At 42.3% G+C, this 20,484-nt stretch overlaps 1 protein-coding gene across 1 annotated transcript in view; it reads left to right on the top strand.

Annotated features, from left to right (window-relative positions):
- Positions 1 to 899: 899 nt before the first annotated feature.
- The window catches only part of musk (muscle, skeletal, receptor tyrosine kinase), an 83,522-nt gene continuing 63,937 nt past the window's right edge, over positions 900 to 20,484 (top strand). The window contains exon 1 of the mRNA XM_041225702.1: positions 900 to 1,107. Within this exon, the coding sequence (XP_041081636.1) occupies positions 1,029 to 1,107 (79 nt within the window). The 5' untranslated portion in view covers positions 900 to 1,028. The remainder of the gene's footprint in view (positions 1,108 to 20,484) is intronic.

The following is a 20,484-nucleotide window of genomic DNA, read 5'->3' as shown; positions in this document are numbered from 1 at the left end:
TCTGAAGATAAAAATAAATGAAACATGAATTTACTTTACGCCTAGATACACATTTTTTTCATGTTCTACCTAATTTCCTGTGACACCGGAGCCTTTGAAGGGAACAGACATCTGACTTCATGACAAACAAATGATTAAAGCCTCGTCATTCTCGGCTTAAAATACAACCTTAAAGCCTATCAGTCATGAAACAGGTGGAACCTTCCACACAAAGGCTGTTAGTATAATCATAATGAGAGAATGCCAGACCAAAATTAGACTAAGGCCAAGCAGCAGTTGCCAAGTCCCCACTCATAAAATGTGAAATTTCTGTCTCACTTCTGGGAAAGGCATAACCCATGATGATGTTAGAAAGAAATGAATGACATCCTAATAGCTAGTTTTCTGGGGACAATCCCAGAAGTAAACAGCTAACTTGCAAGATATACATTTTTACGAAACTTGTGGTTTCCGCACTGCTCACATCCTCGGCACACATGGAACTTAAGCTATGCCAATGTTTCACTACTGTATGCAATTGTCCAAAAATTCTACATGAAAAACTGTCTGTAGTAATTGTATTGCTGTGGCTTATTGGGTCCAACAGTGAAGTTTTATGTTGCATGTTCCACAATCTCAGTTTTGTCTGGTAAGGTTGTGCTTATATCTAAAATAACTTATTAACTACGGTCACTCATACATGACACTGATCTAAAGATGGTGTTCCTTAAAGAACTGTTTGTCCCTGATAAAGTTAACAAGAGTATTGTTGTTACTTCAGTCTTCTTTCCCCCTCCAGAGCTAAGTACTTCCACTTTCTCTTGTTTCAGAACAGCCCACATGCTTCTGACTGGAACAGCACCAGCTGCCCTTGTCCATCTCAACAGCCTAGTCTGAAAATTCCGGAAAGTATACGAAGAGCCAAAAGAGCGGCCTGCTGCACAGATGGTTAGCTGTATGAGAACTCCGTAGCAAAACAGGGTTTTAAAATGAAACAGACGGATGCTGTTGAACAGTTTGTTTGAAGTGCAGCCTTTAATGGAATAACTATGAAGCTTGCAGAACACATTCCAGTACTACAAATCCTCTTCTTGGCACATTTAAGCGTTAATGAAGCACTACAAAAAGGTTTGTGTAATGGGAATATATTGAATTTGCTGCCTTTTCTGGACCAGTATGAGCAAGATGTGATATAATGTCCATTGACTGGACTGGGATGTAGCTGTTCAATTCAAAAGCCATACTTGTATTACTGCTTCAATAATATGAGTCAGTGAGGATTAGACAAAATGAGTTTCATTTAGCTAAATTCTATGTTAAGATTTAAATTTATTTGATGTATTAAGCTCAAGGAAAATTGCATTTCCATCTTACTATATTTTCCGTAGTCAAGAAAAGTGTACCTTAGACAAGGCATGGCTGATATATACTAAATTGCTAAACAAAAAATAGCCTTAGCACCTTTCCCTTATTTTACCCTAATTTATGATAATAAAGCAACCTGTAATGGTAACGAAAAAAATGTTTTTATTATATCAGGGATTGGCACAATGTATAATACTATTTGTAGAGTTTAGGGCTGTTTTCAAGTTGGTTAAATTGTTCTGAAGTAAAGTTTTAATATTTCAGTTACCCTGGATTTCTGAAAATATAATTATTGTATTATGCTCAACTTTGTCTAAAGAGGTCAACCAAACAACTTCAAGATCAGATAATCCCCAATATGCACATTTGCTGCTTCAATTTCATTAAGGAAGTTCTCCAGAATGGTCCATAAGTCAGTCGCTTTTGAGACTTCCTTATAAAGCATCAGTCTTTAGTCTTGGATATGGAAACACCAGTCAACTTAAAGTTTACTATCAGCCTTTATCAAAACCTGTCTTTTTCTTTCCCATTTTAACTGATACAGGGAAATGCAACTTTTAAATATAACAGGAAGTCAGGGTTTCCATTTCTGGAATTATTCAGATATTTGAGCAACAGCTCATTTGTACAAAAGTGTGTGCTATATGAACCCTCTCAAATAACAAGCCATGACATGACATTAACACACAATAAATGAACAAAAAAATGAACATTTGCACAACAATAAGTTAATGAAATTACAAAAATTAATAGGTCAACCGTGGTTACAAAATAGAACAGGTCTAGAAATGTTTTTAATTTCAAATCAAAACAAATCCGAGAATAGGGAAAAAACTGCTGAAAAACTTTCAATTAGATTGTTTGAGCAATGTGAGTGTAATAGTTATGAATAGTTTAAATATAATTAATTAGATGTTTAGGTGTGGTTTTACATGGTTCACAAAATGATCATTGAACAATTACACATAATGTATTATAACTAATGGAAATTAATATAAGACTGTATGAAATGTACATTGACTCAGTGACCCATATTGAAAAAATGAAATTAAGTGACGGGAGTATAGAGTCTTGGACTACAGAGGCAGAAGTTCTGGCAACTGCAGACCTACTAAATAAGCCCATACATGTATACACAGACTTAAAGAATAAGGATTGTTTTAAATACGAAGGCACAATAGAAACTATTAAAAATAAGAACAGTCCAATTAATCTTTTATATAACAATAACCATTTCTCAGTTACTTTATTTAAAGACAATGAAACCGGAAGAAAATCCAAATACTGTGGCATAATTAAGAAAGATAACACCGTGTAGCAATTTTTTTTTTTTTTTTTTTTGTTCCTGGGTAGTAAGTGTTATTTCCTAATTGCTTATGCCTCAAAAGTATAGAAAATGGCTATTATTCCCCACAAACTTTGCTTTTGTGACCAGGACAGTGATATTTAATATTTTAATATAATGGGAAAACGGGCATATGTGTGTTTCCGTTCACATAAAGTCAGAACAAGTTAAACAAGAAATAATAATAGGACTAAAGAAAAAATGTAAACTTAATTTAACCAATATTGAAGAACAAGCTATGACTGATGATGATGTTATAAGTATAAGACCTGCAGATAAAGGTTCAGGAATAGTAATATAACAGATTTCATATAGTAACACAGATTACTATATGAAATCTGTAGAATATGATTTAAATAACATGGATACATATGAAGTTAAAAGCAATATGATCAATACACTGGTAGAGGTAAAGAAAATTGCAGAGAGACTATACAATAAAAGCATTATATCAAAAGAATAATAAAAAAAAATAAATACATGCAGCCACATCATTAGGGCTTCTAGTTTTAGGGTTTTACTTTTGATCACGTGATGCTCCTTTATACATATTTTTAGCCAATTTGCTTTCTTAATCAAACACTAATTACCAAAGGAAGTTGTGTCTTTTTACTCTCATATCATGATTGACTTAACAAACGACATGCATTGATCTCACCTGATTCTATTTGAACCTGCATTTAGTTCTAGTCACCGCATTCAGCTTATTAATTTCCACTGCGTTAGTTTCTAGTAGTGTGTCACTAATTTAAACAGTCATGTATTCAGTTAAGGATTAACAACTTTTCATTAAGGTTTAAAGGGAGGGAGAGAGAAAGAAAATAAAAACAAAAAACTAGACAACCTACACATAATGAAAGAACAGGCCTAGCAAACGGAAATCCTAAAATGCACAAAGAAAATCACCCTATGTGAATGCTAGTCAGCACGATTGATAATTCAACACACATAATAGCTTATATAGTGGAAAAACAACTTAGGTCACGCATTGAGAAATTACCAAGCTAGGTAAAACACAATTTTTAAGAAGATGTAAAATCATGCATGGATGTAAAATCCTTGTACCCAAGTATCCCTTGTAAAGAAACTTCAGAAGCTTGTCAAAAGGCATCAGATGATAGACTACATAAATCAATACCAACAGCAGAATTGCTGACCATGATCAACATAGTTTTAGAAAACAGTTATTTTACATTTGTTGATAAGAATAACAAACACAACGACGGTACAGCAATAGGATTTAAATGCATTTTGCCGGTACATACACGGGGAAATGGGAAGAGCAATTACTTAGAAAATCTGAAAGAGAAACACACAGTAATATTAAGATGGACCTTCGATGGACAAGAAAAGACATATAATTTTTAGATACCATGGTAAAAGTTGAAGAAGGTTCAATTGAAACTGACCTTTTCTGTAAACATATTGACATGCACCAGTATTTACACATGTCCTCTACACATCCAATACAAACTAAAAGAGCAATCCCAAAGGGTCTAGTAATAAGAATATGAAGAATATGCTCAAAAGAAAGTGACTATGTAAAACAAAGAAATATATTAAAAACAATCTTAAAAAAGAGGATACAAAGAAAGAATTATAGAGACAGTTAAGAAAAGTGAATAATTTGGAAACACTTTTTAAGGCCCCAGTTGAAGCTAATTGAGGTGATATTTTAGTTCACAGTAAACATAAAAGAATAATTGACAGAATAGGTTTTACAAATACTTGCACTAGTACATGCAGAGTGTGTAAATAAATAGACAAAAGTAAAATTATAATTAAACATAACAACAACACATATCCACTAAAAACATACATACAATACATTTAGTCTGTGGAAAATGTGATTAAATAAAATATGTTAGAGAGACTGGAACAGCTTTATATAAAATAATTCAGAACCACCTTTCATTAATTAGAAATAAGAAAAATAATGATCCAAGATTACACACTTCACCAGTCAAGGTCATGACATAAATGATGTAAATTTGTAGTATTAGAACAACTAAAATTAGACAATGCGACATACAGAAGAATAAAAGAAAGTAAATGGATAAATAGACTGAACATCATTATGCCAGCGGGATTCAACAGAAAAGAATGAAGTAATTAACTCCAATAAATATATAACATTTAAATAAATAAATAAACAAAATTCATTCAAAAGTTAGCATGCTGACTTGCTGAGGAGGCTGATCCTCAGAGCAAGCATTGAATGATAATATAAATATAAGTTTATATAAACTAATGTTAATTAAAAAACAATTGGGTGTGAACAGCCAATCAGCTAGCAGGCTTCTATTTTGCATAGATGCCTGCTGGAACGTTGAAGTGCTTAACTGCAAATTCAATTTTAAATCAATCCATCCATAAATACCGGCTTTTTTCCATAACATTAGAATCTAGATCTAATATGATAACATAAAAAGCTACTTAAACATACTTTCTGATGCTGGTCTAGAGACAATTGAAATCATGTCTCTGACAGGACATCGTAATGAAAGCTCAATTCGCAGCTACTGGACAGCAAATCAAAAGGAAAGACATGATTGCTCCACAATTCTGTCATCAGCTGGATCCAAACAACACCCTCCCTCAAAACCAACCAGTCAAACTGCCAACCCTGTTTCAATTCTTTCCGCACCAGTCAATCCACACCCTGTCAGCTTGAATGACGCCACGCCTCCAACTAGTTTCGACTCTGATTCAATACTACACAGACTATTCAACAATTGTACATGTCCAGATAAATTATACTACGAAAGAGTAAGACTCCAATAAATACATATTTTATAATAATAATAATAATAATAATAATAATAATAATAATAATAATAATAATAATAATGTTTTCTCTACGTGTATGTCATTTTTATATTCTAATTATGTTAGGGCCTATTTTCCTCAGCAGAAGGTTACCCAGCAAAATATCTGAAGTTCAAGGTAAAATATAGGGATGCATAACTCCAGTCGTGGTCATCTACCACAGGGTAGAGCCCATATCGACGGGCTCTATCGCTTAATTAATTTGAATGAATACCATTTTAAAGATAAAAGTAAAAATTATGTCACAATATATAGAACACCATTACATCCTGTAAGAATAAATCATGGATTTGAATATAAACAAATATAAACAGTAACTTAAAGTTGTTGTCATGACGTCAAAAAAACTATAAATACCTCCAATGTTTTGATTCAAAACATGCTCCCTTGAGAAAGATATGTACAATATATTGTAATGTTGGGCAGCCGTCTGGCCTTAGGGCTAATATTATATATATATATATATATATATATATATATATATATATATATATATATATATATATATATATATATATATCAAATAGATGGGCTTCAGTGAGTTACAGGAAAATAATTTCATCAAGGGTTTCTGTGGCGTCATAAAATACGATACTGAAATGTATTAAGTTAATATTAAACATCATTAAGGCCCTGCCAAAAAATAAGACATACAACAAACAGCTTTTCATTGTCTTATTTAATAAAAATACAGATTTGAAATGACAGCTATTATATGTCCTGTAAAGCCAGATTGTGTTAATGCGACAGTATGATTTATTTTGTACAATTCTAAGTAGACTAAGAAAAAAGAAAATATGCTGAGAATTTAGTTTCAATTAAAAATAATATTTTATTATCTACGCGTTTTATTTATGTGTACTGTATTATATGAAGGCTAGACTAAAAAAAAAGCGTAAATAATAACTAAATAACTAAATTATTTCAGCATATATTCTTTTATTCTCTCTCTCTCTCTCTCTCTCTCTCTCTCTCTCTCTCTCTCTCTCTCTCTCTCTCTCTCTCTCTCTCATATTTTTTTATCCCTGCCGCCACCAGTAAGTAAGGTCTGTCTTGTATTTTCGTGTCACTTGGTTCTTTGTTTACATTAAATAAATTCTGCATGCCTGAGGGGCGTTGTCAACATTACCTCTGTCTCTCTTTCCGTCTGCGGATACCCCACACCCCCAATGACAGCATGTTCACTTTACTTTCGTGTTACGTGGACAGTTTATTTTGGTACATTTTGTATTGTTCTCTAAATAAGGAATCACTTTGAGCAAAGTAGACCATTTCTGAATGTGAGTTATACATTTGCATTCAGTCCCGTTCCTTTTTTAACCTAGGACCGCAGAGGTGAAGAGCTTTTTTAAGGCAGCATATTTCTGTTGCCCTCAGCTAGAGCCTGCAATGAACTTTTCACTCCCAAGTAAAGAATTTAACTGCTGGTCAAGACAAGGACTTGTCATGCACCAACTGAAGGAAATCCTGCTGTTTGAGTATTCTTAAATGTTAGTTAGAGGTGTCTGAAAAACATTTACAGATAACCTGTACTTATGATCAATCACAAGACTCAAAAAACACCTCCAAACTATAAAAACAACAAATATAGCTTCAAAGCATTTTGGCCTCTTTGAAAAAAAAAAAAAAATATTAATATCTTCAAAGCTCTTTGAGAAGTTATTTAAGTTATTTAAATCTTTGCAGATGAAGCCAAGTTGTCGTTTGCCTCTGAAAAACATTTAAAGATAGCATAAAGAAGAATCAATTGTATGACTGAATGTCATGACTTTAAAGATATCTTGAAATAATTCTTGAAATGTATTTACAAGGATTACAAATAAATACCTTGTCATGGGCAGCTAGCATCTCACGGAATAGAACTCAGATTATTTAAATTCTTTATTTCAATTACTGCAGCCATCACTCCATGTACATGTTATCTAAAAGTAAGAGAATAGATACTGTATGTATAGAACTGAACTTCAAATGTAAAAGCATCTGTGACAGACTGTATGATGGAAGAAAACATTTTCATTTATATTGTACTATTGTACAGGGTTTCAGTTTTATGTTTTATGTTTTTACTGGTTAATTTCTAGTTTAGCCAAGACTTTGCCTTTTCCCTGTAGTTGTGTGTGAGGCAGGCCTGAATATGCACCTGGAAAATCAGATCATTGCGTATGTTACGGTAAAAGTTAGAATCTAATAAATCTTAAGTTTTTCTGTTAACTGTCAGCATTTACAAATTAAGGAGGTGAATATCTGGTAAATATATTGCTTTTACCAGTTAATCTTATGATTTACCGAAGCTTGTTAGTAAATGTCCAGAATTATGAAGAATATACTGCTTTCTTGGATATTTATTGAAGCTTAGTCGATAAAGACACTTGGTTATTCTTGTCCAAATAAATGTCTGAAGTAAAGCATTATCGGGTTTATTTCATACATTTACTGTTTTACTTGGTAACATACATATCAATTGATAGCAACCTACATCTGATGGTCAATGACTTTGACATACCTGCCACAGAAATAAAAATGGGTCTTACTCTTGGCAAAAGACAGTGATACAAGCGACAGATATACTGTACAGTGCTTGCCTGGTATTAGAAAATACTTTGTAAACTATAGGAATGAGGCAGCCTGTGCTCTGATGTTCAGAGCAGACCCCAACTGTGTTAATTATTAGAAGTTTGATCTGTTTGCCTGAAGACAACCTTTTGTAGCAATAGAAATAAAAAGCACATTCAGTGTTTAAATCTTTGACTCATGAAATTCATATCCCAAATCTCCTGCCCACTGACTTATCAAACCTCCGAGCAGAATATATGATTTCAGAACAGGAACCTGTTAAGAGACCATTACACACTTTAAGCATGTGTTGTCTTCTGTTGTGTTGATTTTTATATTATTGGTTTTTAACATGGTTTACATGTGAAGTAACTGAATTGTTGATGATTCTCCATATACCGGTACAAGTTTGCTGTTTTGGCTGTTAGTTATTTGTGATTTGTTTGTAATGTTGCCATTTTTAGATATGACCTACTGTAACTGGTTTTCAAGTGATCTTCTGTGCTTCCTGTAATTATTTGTAACCTAAAGATGTTCTAGCAATCTGAACTATGCCTACTCAGCACCCCGTCTACTTATAATTAGGGCTTGAAGTTTTCGGTTGGAACAGATAATACTGAAATAACACCCCCCCAAAAACCAGTTTAGAAAATTCAGTTTATTTATTTTAATCTGATAAACCTGGGTTTTAGTAATATATTTTAAATAATGTCAGCCATTCACTTCTCTCTTTCTAAATAAAGAAAAACAGCTTTCAGAAGATGGGCAGTGTGCAAAGACATTGCAACTGACCAATCATCAATTTTTGTGGACCTAAAACATGTCCGTGATGAAAGCACGAATTGGTCCTTGGCACCGCATTATTCAAGCTCCATATTGCACAGTCTTTGATGAATGCATAAAGATTTAAGCAGGCAGAACATTCATAAAAATATTTGCAGAGTCAATATTACATTAAGCAAAGTTAAAATAAAGCAAGACATTAGACAACAATGTATCAATGACACAACAATAATAATTGGTTAAAGCAACTTCTATAGATTTTGTTGCAAGAGATTTTCTTATTGCTTAGTGTAACAGGGAGAGATCTGTGCTGACTCTGCTGGCGTGTTCACGGGCTGCAGGAAGAGGGCGGCAGTCGCCCAACAACCGCCTGTGAGTCATGGCAGTGACACGGGGAGGTGGGAAAGTGTGTGTGTGGACTTTCCCCCTCTCTAAATGGCCGAGAGGCGGGTCTTGGGTGATTGTCAGTCCTATAAAATAACGCTCTGTTGTTTCCTCGGGTCTGCCCACTTAGACACGCTAAGAGTGCGGAAGCTTTGATTCGGGACCGGGAATCAGCCGGGAGAAAAATAAAGAATTACAGCGAGACAGAGAGAGAGAGAGAGTGGGGAATCCTTGGGCAGACCCCGGCATATTGTGAAAGAGCAGGCTAGATAGCCGATAGAGTAGGACGGTGATCCGGGTCGTGCGGGTAGCGGCGACTGGGATAACGCTGCCGAGTGCAGCACCTTTTATTTGTAGTTTTGTTACTGTTTTGTTTTCCCTTGTTCTTTTCGCCTTCTGTTTTCATTATTATTTCTTGGAGCACCTGCGAGTGCATTTGCTGTTTGTGTACCAGCTGTGGTATATCGTTGATAGGCAGCCCACGGTCAACAGTGCCCTCTACTGGAGAAAAACAAGAACTGATCTAAAATAAAACTGGGCACCTGTGTGGTGTTTTCAAGTACACCTGTCTGTCTCCTAGTCAGTGAATTACCCACACCCCTTCCACACGTGGTGTTTGAAGTGGGATTCACTGGCACTGCCCCAAGCAGTGCAGCTATAGAAGGAGCAGACGAGCCATGGATGCCACGCAGTTTGCTGCGATGATGGACCTCCTGCGCCAGACGCTCACCGCAGCAGTGCAGGGGGCGGCAAGACCCGCAGCTCCAGACCCCCAGTTGCAACGCCCCACAAAAATGACGGCCGAGGATCGACCTGACGCCTATTTAGAGGTGTTTGAGGCCATGGCGACCTCAGCCGGGTGGGATCCAGCCCAGTGGGCTAGTTACCTGCTTCCTCAGCTCACGGGGGAGGCGCAAGCAGCAGCGAGAACGCTGTCCCCGGATTGGATGATGGATTACCCCACGCTGAAAACCGTCATCCTTAATCGCGTGGGGGCCACACCGGAGGGGTATTGGAAGAAATTCCGAGAGGAGCAGTTTGCGGTAGGGGAGCACCCACGAGCCATCGTCCACCGTCTGAAGGATTACGCACTGGGTTGGTTGAACCCGGAGCTGAACACCAAAGCCAGGGTGGTGGAGATGATCGTGGTGGAGTGCTTCCTGGAATGTCTAGCCCCGGAACCTCGGCTGTGGGTCCAGCGGCAGGCACCAGGCACGCTGGACCGGGCGGTCGAGCTTGCCGAGCGGTACCAGGCAGCAGAGCCAACGCCCGCGAAACTGCCCGGGAGGAGTGCGGCTACTGGATCGTCCCCTCAACTGGCCCCGGAAAGGGCGAAGGGACTGGGGGGAAGGGGTAGTCCAGGATTTGGTCGGGGGGTGTCGGCGGGAGCTCCCGGCCCGGGTACTGGGGCAGGGTGGGGATACCCACGGGCTGCTGCAGTGTCGGACCGGGGTCTCACGCGGACACCTTATCGGCGAGCCCCTTTTATGGCTCCTGTGTTTCCCCCTCTTTTCAAAACTTCGGGGAGAGAAACCAGCCCACCGAGGTGTTGGACATGCAGGGAGGTGGGCCACCTTACCCGGGACTGCCCTGTGATGGAGTGTGACCTCAGCCGACCAGGTAGACGCGTTCAATTACCTCAGTCACTTCAGCACATGGGTTTTGTTATTCCTGTGACAGTGGATGGTACAAAAACCCAGGCTCTCCTGGACTCAGGGTGTAGTCAGTCTCTAGTACAGGAGAGCCTAATCTCACCGGGGCATAAACGTATATTGGGACGGGTGCATATTAAATGTATTCATGGGGATGTCCGCTCCTATCCCAAGATAAATGTGTGTATGACTATTGGCCAGCAGGTGACGCAGGTGCAGGTAGGTTTATGTCCTCGATTGCCGGTACCAGTAGTTCTGGGATGGGACTGTGAGCAGTTTAAGGATTGGTTGGCTGCTCTGACAGCCCCGTCTTCTTTATTGGCTAAGAAAGAGGAAGTAATTGGAGAGATTTTTCCCTTTCGCGATCCAGAATGGTTTTACCATAGATTTAAACCCCGTAAAACTAAACGGGAGCGTCGGATCGCTAAGAATGAGGGCTGGCAATGGAGGGAGTCAGGGAAGTTCCAGGTGGGGGCGGTTGGTGAAGAGTCCGGGGGGGAGGTCGCGGAGCCAGTGCAGGAAGACATGGGAGCTGATTTCTTAGCTCGCTCCCGTGACTTCCGACTCGAGCAAGGGCATGACGACGTGCTGGGCAGGCTCTTTGACCAAGCAGCGGTGGTTAATGGTCGGGTGGTCGAGCCCAGACGCGCCGCCACGTACCCCCACTTTGAAATTGATCGAGACCTACTGTATCGTGTTGATAAATTACCCCAGACCGGTGAAGTGCATCATCAGTTGTTCATTCCTCAGCCCTTTAAGGAGGATTTGTTGCAGCTGGCTCACGCTATTCCCCTGTCTGGTCATTTGGGAAGGGATAAAACTAAAGCAAGGCTTGTGTCACGGTTCTTCTGGCTGGGGCTGGATGGCGATGTTAAGCAGTTTTGTGAGCGTTGTGGGGAATGTCAGAAGGCCAGCCCTAGAGCCGTTCCACGAGCCCCTCTGGTGCCTTTGCCCCTAGTGGAAGCTCCGTTTGAGCGTATTGGGATGGACATAGTTGGGCCACTAGAAAGGAGTGCGGCAGGATACACCCACCTACTTGTCATTCTGGATTACGCTACGCGTTATCCAGAGGCAATTCCCCTCCGATCTATGTCCGCTAAATCTGTTGCCAACGAGCTTGTGAAGGTTTTCTCCCGGGTGGGGATTCCCAAAGAGATACTAACCGATCAAGGCACCAATTTTATGTCCCGGCTAATCCGCGGAACATGTAAGCTTTTGGGAATTAAGACCATTAGGACCTCGGTGTTTCATCCTCAGACCGACGGTTTGGTGGAACGCTTTAATAAGACCCTTAAGAACATGTTGCGCAGATTTATTCGTAGTGATGTGCGTTACTGGGACCAGCTGATTCCTCCCCTTCTCTTTGCGATCAGAGAGGTTCCCCAGGCTTCTACGGGGTTTTCACCATTCGAGCTGCTGTATGGGCGGAGACCCCGGGGCGTGCTCGACCTGGTCAGAGAGATGTGGGAGGAGCAGCAGGACAATTCGACCAATACCGTCCGGTATGTGTTGGACCTGCGCAAACGTCTTGAGTCTGTTGGAAAATGGGCGCATGACAATTTGCAGCAGGAGCAGCACAGACAGGAGACACAATATAACCGAGGAGCCCAGTTGCGCACATTTCAGCTGGGGGATAAGGTACTTCTTTTATTACCCAGTTCTGAGTCGAAACTCTTGGCTAAGTGGCAAGGACCCTTTGAGGTTACACGCCAGGTTGGGAAGGTGGACTATGAGATCTGCCAGCCGGAGCGATGGACAGAGAAACACATTTACCATATCAATCTCTTAAAGCCTTGGTTACAACCAGAGGCGTTGTTAGTGGCGCATGCAGATGACGTCACGGACCTGGGACCTGATCTTTCTGTGTTGGCAAGAAAAGGATCGGTACAGATTGCTGAGAATCTGACACCAACGCAGAAATGTCAGGCTCACGGTCTGGTGGCGGAGTTTCCTGACGTGTTCTCTTCAGTCCCGGGGCAGACTTGAATAGCCCATCATCACATTGATATTGAGCAGGGGGCGCTAGTTCGCCAGAGGCCGTACCGTATACCTGAGTGTAAAAGACAGGTAATAAAAGTGGAAATTGACAAAATGCTGAGACTGGGGGTAATAGAAGAGTCCCAAAGTGACTGGAACAGTCCAATCGTTTTAGTCGATAAGCCAGATGGGTCAACTCGATTTTGCATTGATTTCAGACGAATCAATGAGAAATCGAAATTTGACGCTTATCCAATGCCCCGAGTAGATGAGTTGCTGGAGCATCTAGGCACGGCTCATTTTATGACGACACTGGATTTAACGAAGGGGTACTGGCAGATACCCCTGACTCCGGAATTCAGGACCATGCCCTTTGGGTTGCACGGAGCCCCCGCCACTTTCCAGCGGATGATGGATCGCATCTTGCGGCCCCATCAGCAGTACGCCGCTGCTTACATAGATGACGTGGTTATCCACAGTGAGGATTGGCCGAGTCATCTGTGTAAGGTAGCGGCGGTGCTGCAATCCTTGCGGGAGGCGGGGCTCACTGCTAACCCAAAGAAGTGTGCCATTGGGAAGAGTGAGTCGGAGTATTTGGGGTATCGAGTAGGGGGCGGCCAGATCAGACCGCTAGTTGCTAAGGTGAAAGCCTTGGCTGACTGGTCGGTTCCTACAACCAAAACCCAGGTGCGCTCTTTCTTGGGACTAGCGGGTTATTATAGAAAGTTCATCTCGAGCTTCGCTACGCTCGCTGCTCCCTTGACAGACCTCACCCGGAAGGCTGCCCCAAATACGGTTCAGTGGACGGAGTCGTGCCAGAGGGCCTTTCTCGCCTTGAAGCGGAGGCTGTGTAGTAAGCCAGTACTATGCAGCCCGGATTTTGGTAAGAGGTTCACCCTGCAGACGGATGCGTCAGAGACAGATCTCGGGGCAGTGTTGTCGCAGGAGGTTCGGGGAAGCGAGCACCCAGTCCTGTATATCAGCAGGAAGCTCCTTCCCCGCGATAAAAATTATAGCACCATCGAGAAGGAGTGTCTCGCGGTAAAATGGGCAGTCGAGTCACTCCGGTACTACCTCCTGGGGCGACACTTCACCCTGGTTACAGATCATGCCCCCTTAGCATGGCTTCACCGGATGAAAGATAGCAACGCCAGAATCACACGGTGGTACTTCGCCTTGCAGCCCTATGCCTTCAGGGTAGTCCACCGAGCAGGAAAGCTGCATCAAAACGCAGACTTTTTCTCTCGGGAAGGCATGGGGGTGTAAGATTTTTGAATGAACCGGTGGTGTCATTCTGAGGGGAAGGATATGTAACAGGGAGAGATCTGTGCTGACTCTGCTGGCGTGTTCACGGGCTGCAGGAAGAGGGCGGCAGTCGCCCAACAACCACCTGTGAGTCATGGCAGTGACACGGGGAGGTGGGAAAGTGTGTGTGTGGACTTTCCCCCTCTCTGAATGGCCGAGAGGCAGGTCTTGGGTGATTGTCGGTCCTATAAAATAACGCTCTGTTGTTTCCTCAGGTCTGCCCACTTAGACACGTTAAGAGTGCGGAAGCTTTGATTCGGGACCGGGAATCAGCCGGGAGAAAAATAAAGAATTACAGCGAGACAGAGAGAGAGAGAGAGTGGGGAATCCTTGGGCAGACCCCGGCGTATTGTGAAAGAGCAGGCTAGATAGCCGATAGAGTAGGACGGTGATCCGGGTTGTGCGGGTAGCGGCGACTGGGATAACACTGCCGAGTGCAGCACCTTTTATTTGTAGTTTTGTTACTGTTTTGTTTTCCCTTGTTCTTTTCGCCTTCTGTTTTCATTATTATTTCTTGGAGCACCTGCGAGTGCATTTGCTGTTTGTGTACCAGCTGTGGTATTTCCATGGTGCTGTCTATCATTGTTGATAGGCAGCCCACGGTCAACAGTGCCCCCTACCGGAGAAAAAGAACTGATCTAAAATAAAACTGGGCACCTGTGTGGTGTTTTCAAGTACACCTGTCGGTCTCCTAGTCAATGAATTACCCACACCCCTTCCACACTTAGCTTGAAAACTGTAAGTTGCATGCAATTACTATCATCAACTTTCCATACACAAAACAAGATATAAACATTTAAGGTTGTGGTTCTTTAATTGCAGTACTCCATTAGTGAAATAGCTGATTCCGTATCATAAGATATTCTCTACAGCATGCAACATAGTATTACTTACATGAGACATTCTCTAAAATGGCTTCACAATGAATAGCACAAGTTACCACAATTACAATGTTAACCTTTTTATTTATACGGTAAGATACCACATATAACCATAGATTTTTACTTTACATAAAGTTATTCAAATTCTGAGATCATGTGAAGTGTAAGGGAAAAATGCAGACGAAAACAACACTTGAACATTAAAACTTCATTAACTCTTGTCAGCCCTTTTTGGGCAAAAATTATAAACAACATTGTCACGAGTTATTCAGAGCAGTCACCACTAATTGTTTTTTAAACTACTTTATTAGCAGAGGCGTTATGACATTGCAGCCAACACCCTCATTTGATAGACACTTTGAGATCCAGCATTTTTAAAGACTCACTCCATACTGTTAAGCTATTCTCTTCACTATGATTCTGATGCTGCTCGATTCAATACGCTAGTACATCATCAGAGTCATTGTGATTTATTCACTTGGTCGAAACACTTCTCTTCAATGTGATCTCAACATAATAGTTTAAAATGTTGAGATCTTGAGATAGTTTACCTAGTGATCTCAACATAACACATCTCTTAAGAGCCTATGCTATCAATTGATCACAGAGCCTACTCTATCTTTGTATGTTCTACTTGTGTGGTTTATAGTGACCAATATGTAGTACTAATGTAAATGCCAGTATAACATAGCTTGCAGGAAATCTACTAAGATTTGGTGTGCTAAGATGGCTGAACAGAACTATCAAATTCCAATGGTCAGGCAGTCAGTAGGGAGTTCATATTGAAACTCGGTTCTTGGGTAAACCTGATAAGCATTAGCTTCATACTTGTGTGTTTACACCAGTCATATAGTTCTGTTCAGATAAAGCAGTGCATCTTAAGGCAGAGAGACCAGGATCCATGGTACACCTATTCAACAGCTTTGCAGCCATTTTGAACTGTTTAAAGTAGAGGGGTCAATCACTATCTCTTGTGTCAGCCAGACTTTGAGTAAGACCCCGTTCACACTACTGCACTGGGCCAGGGCTGCTTTAGGGGCTGCCTCAGGGCCGCCAGATATTTAGGTCTGCAAACCTGTTCACATTTGCGGGTTAAGGCGCCTTTGCACATTCACATATGTGACTGTAAAGCAGGCCTAAAATGCAGCGAGTTGCTTGTTTATGGAATGATAGCCTGCACTCAGAATGGAAGAGCTACCGGGATATACAGTAATCCTTCATTTGTAGCAGATGTTTCTTATTGATATATGTTTTCAATGCAGCACAGTGGCAATTTTATGGTATATATAAAAAACAAACAACAAAAAAAACATGTATTATTGACTATTCTGACTTAATATTATGGTGTGTAACGTGATGACGGTACGAGATTACCCCCACCCACAAAACCATTATTCTCTCAAGAACAAGGAGCTATTTAGAGCTTAATTCTTCAATAACCGTTTACACTCGGAATAAATTTATACAAAAGTAAACTCTATTTAACATTCATTCCATTTACAATAAACATTCAGTTTTACATTACACGTGTTTCAACTATTCTGTTGTTTACTTGTTATTATTATCAATGTCATTATTCTCTTGGCCCTAACTATTACCAGTAAAGACTGAACATTAGCATTACCCATTCTCTTGGAAGATTACCAAACATATCACGATAACAAAACCCTTGTCCCACATGTGTAGCTTTGGCAACTTCATTAAAGGAAGCTATCTAATCTAAATACAGCAACACACCGTCATATCTGTCCCAGATGACCTTGACACCTCAAAGCCTCAGTGCTTTACGCCCATGGTACTTAGACACTCCCTGCATCAGTGCCCTTGGTGCCCTTGTTTGACGTGGTGCCCTTGACGTCTCAGAGCCTCAGTGCTTGACGCACGTGGTACTTAGACGCTCCCTGCATAGGTGCCCTTGTTGCCCGTGGTGCCCTCGATGCCTCAGAGACTTGGTACTTGACCATCCTGCATTGTTGCCCTTGGTGCCTTCGAGGCCCACAATGCCTCAGAGCCTCGGTGCCCTTGATGCTCCTTGCATCTGTGCCCTTGATGCCCCCTGTCTGTAGGCAGTGCTCCACTCCGTTGCAAGCGACACACTGACCTGGTTATGTGACTTTATGCGATCCAGACTAGGCACCCTTGCCCAGTACCCTCTATGCCTCTATGCTCTCTGCCTGTAGATGGTGCTCCACTATGCTGTAGTCTACGCGCTTCCCCGGTTGTGTGACTGCACGCAGTCCAGGTTAGACAACCTTGTCTAAACTCTCTCAAGTTTTCTGGAGTTCCCCCTACAATTTTTATTGCTTGAAGTCGGCTGGCCACTTCCCTGGAATTACAAACTCTGTTTCTGTCAACTGAGCTATAAAGTGTGGTGACTGTTCTTCCCCCATAGCTAAACTGCTGTGTGTGTGGGCCTATATTTTTCCTTATTGCCTTTGCAGTTAAAAAACAAACAAAAAAATGAACACTTTTTCTTCCTGTCTAACACGCTGCAGCTCCTTGAGCCTGTGTTCCACTCCGGTGTACGCTATGCGCTGCCCTATTGTGTGACTGCACGCGGTCCAGAACCAGGCTGTGACCAAACTGCACCCTGGTACAGCGATGTACACTACTCTTAACTGCCACATGAGCCTGTACATTCCCCCGGTGTATGCTATGCGTTACCCCTCAGAGCCTCTGTGCCTCGGTGCTTCAGTGCCTTTTGTGCTTAGATGCTCCATGCCTCAGTGCTTTAGCGCCCCAGCACTTTGGTGCACCAGTATTGTATTCTACCTCACTCAGCCCCAAATTTATAAAGGTGAAAAACCAACCGCAAAAAGCCACGTAATGTGCGTGTTCAGTACGGCTGCACTAGGCGTCAAAATAACAACCTATTTTATAAGACTAATTAGCTGAAGCAGGCGATTCTTCAAACAATTTAAATACCCCTTACCGCAATTAGCGGTGGAGAATTACACACCTCTCACAATAAATAATGGGTTTGGGTCAACCCTGCATGTGTAGGTTACACATTCCAAAAGAACATGAATGGCACACAAAGACCTCAGCCTGGTACTAGCCATGGTCATGAGGTTGCTCGGAAGCGAAAACTGAAATTTACCAATATGGAATTGGAGATTTTGTTACAAGCAGTACTTCATGACAAATGAATAAAATATGGAATGTGTGGTGGCTTCTTAATAAACAAATGTACCACTTCAGAGTTTGTAGTCTCTAGGTTGCTTATACATTACGATGCATATTCCAGTTACTGTGCTTCACATATTAGTTCAACTTCTTATTTCGTATAGAATAATTCCAGGCTTATAGACTTTTCAAACTTCAGAAATACTAAGTTCCCTTTCAATTGAATGACAACCATTAACTAATGGGAAAGAGCCTCTCTGACCATCAGTGATTGAACATATATAAAAAAGCTGCCCTATCAGGGCCCTGCTGTAAGGATGAAGTCCCTCCCACCTCCTGTTGAAGAGGGATGTCCTCACAGTAGCACATCGCCATTTTCACTCTCACTTCACTGAGACAGGTCACAGATTGCTTTGTGCTTTCTTGTCCGAATTTGGCTGATTTGTTAGTTTTACCTACAAATTTATTTACATCCAAGGTAAAATCATTCATTCAAGCGTTATTGAGAGTGCTCTTGCCTGATTCTCCCATCAGTTTACTGACTAGAGCTCTAACCCATCTTGCGAGATTGGCGAGCGGGCTCGCAGCGTCGTCCTCTACGGCAATTTAATCAGCCACAGTTACCACAAAAAAAAAGCTCAGGCCTAGAGCCCCTCTCAAGCCTCAGGCTCTCCTAGCACGGCTGCGTTTGCCCTCGGCAACCACGCCGACTGAATTGACTGCATACCCCAGCATCGACCATGGTTTTCCCGCCAAACTGGAGACAGAGAAAAACAGTGGTTACCGGTCCCGATTGACTCGGCACCAGTGTAACCATTTTCGGCACCACCTACAGCCCGGCACTGACTGTGCCTACCATTGGCACCGACCTTGGAAAAGGTAGACTCGGCACCAACTATTTGGCACCGACAGTGCTCTCCTCAATGTCGATCCTGGCACCGATTAAGTCAGCACCTGTTAACTAGCTTCGCAGCCGTCTACAGCCCAGCACCGACCGTGCTACATATCAGCACCGACCTCGGCGCCGATTGACTTGGCACCGACCACTCGGCATCAACAGTGCTCTCCTTGGTGTCGTTTCCGGCACCAACTGATTCGGCGCCGGTGAATAGGTTCGGGGTCGTCTACAGCCCTGCACCAACCGCGCTACACATCGGCACCGACCTTGCTCGCCTCGGCACCAATCCCGGCACTGACTGATTCACCACCAGTGAATCATTTAAGAGCCATCTACAGCCACTATCGGCACCGAGCGAAGCAGCTTTGCCTATGACGCCATGTTGGTAGAATTGACTGGATCCTCTGCTGGGTTCCACCTGTGCGATCAGTGTGCTCCAAAGCTGCCCAGGCAGGACGAGCACCGGTCCTGTGCCAGATGCTTAGGGCCAGAACATGTGGCCAAAGCACTGGCAGGTGAGCTGGACTGTTCTCTGTGTAGGATGTTCTCGATAAGAACTAAGCGCTGGAGAGCAGCCCTATCCCCAACCAAGTCTCTCCCCGAGTCAAGGGAGAATGAGGTCAGTGGTCCAAGGCCCTCCACAGAGGTCCTCTATTACCTCCCCTGCTACAGTGACCAGAGAGCTCTCCCCTTCCCCACCACCGGTACAGAGGCACAGACACCTCTCAGGGGAGGCGAGATGGTCACCGACAAGGTGGTACTGCTTGAGGGAACGCTTAACAGAAAACAGGCATTCGCCGCGCAGACACCACTCCCCTACCCCACGCAGGCGCAGATGATCCCCGTCAGAGTCGCCTTGGATATGCCCAAGCTTGGCTGAGCGGCACTTTGTGGAGCTGGCAGAGACTGTAAGGGCTCAGCAGACCATGCTAGAGACCCTACTAAAATCACAGGGCAGACTGCCCCCTACCACCGGGTAACCCCAGCCCCCACAGTTTCGTTCCTCATCCCCACTACCTAGACCTCCTAGCCCAAGCCAGTAGTTAGTGCACAAACATGTGCACAGAAACTTACATTCCATCAGGGCAGTTCACTTCTCAGTGTGGACAACAAGACAGCAGACCTCCTGTCCAGAAGAGCTGCAGACAGCTCGGAATGGAGACTGCATCCTCAAGTGGTGAAACAGACTTGGGAGAGGTTTCACTGGCACGAGTCAACCTTTTTGCCACAGCAGAGTCTACTCATTGCCCCTTATGGTTCTCCATGGAGAGAGATGGGAGACCCCTGGGAGTAGACGCGCTGGCTCACCCCTGGCCACAGGGGCTCTTGTATGCATTCCCTCTGCTACCATTATTACCCATTACACTAGAGAGAATCAAGGTGGAGAGAGCAAAGGTTTTGCTAGTT

The sequence above is a fragment of the Polyodon spathula genome, chromosome 2 (assembly GCF_017654505.1).
Source record: "Polyodon spathula isolate WHYD16114869_AA chromosome 2, ASM1765450v1, whole genome shotgun sequence".
Taxonomy (NCBI): Eukaryota; Metazoa; Chordata; class Actinopteri; order Acipenseriformes; family Polyodontidae; genus Polyodon; species Polyodon spathula.
The sequence above is the reverse complement of the archived record's forward strand: the minus strand, read 5'-3'. Positions and strand labels throughout refer to the sequence as shown.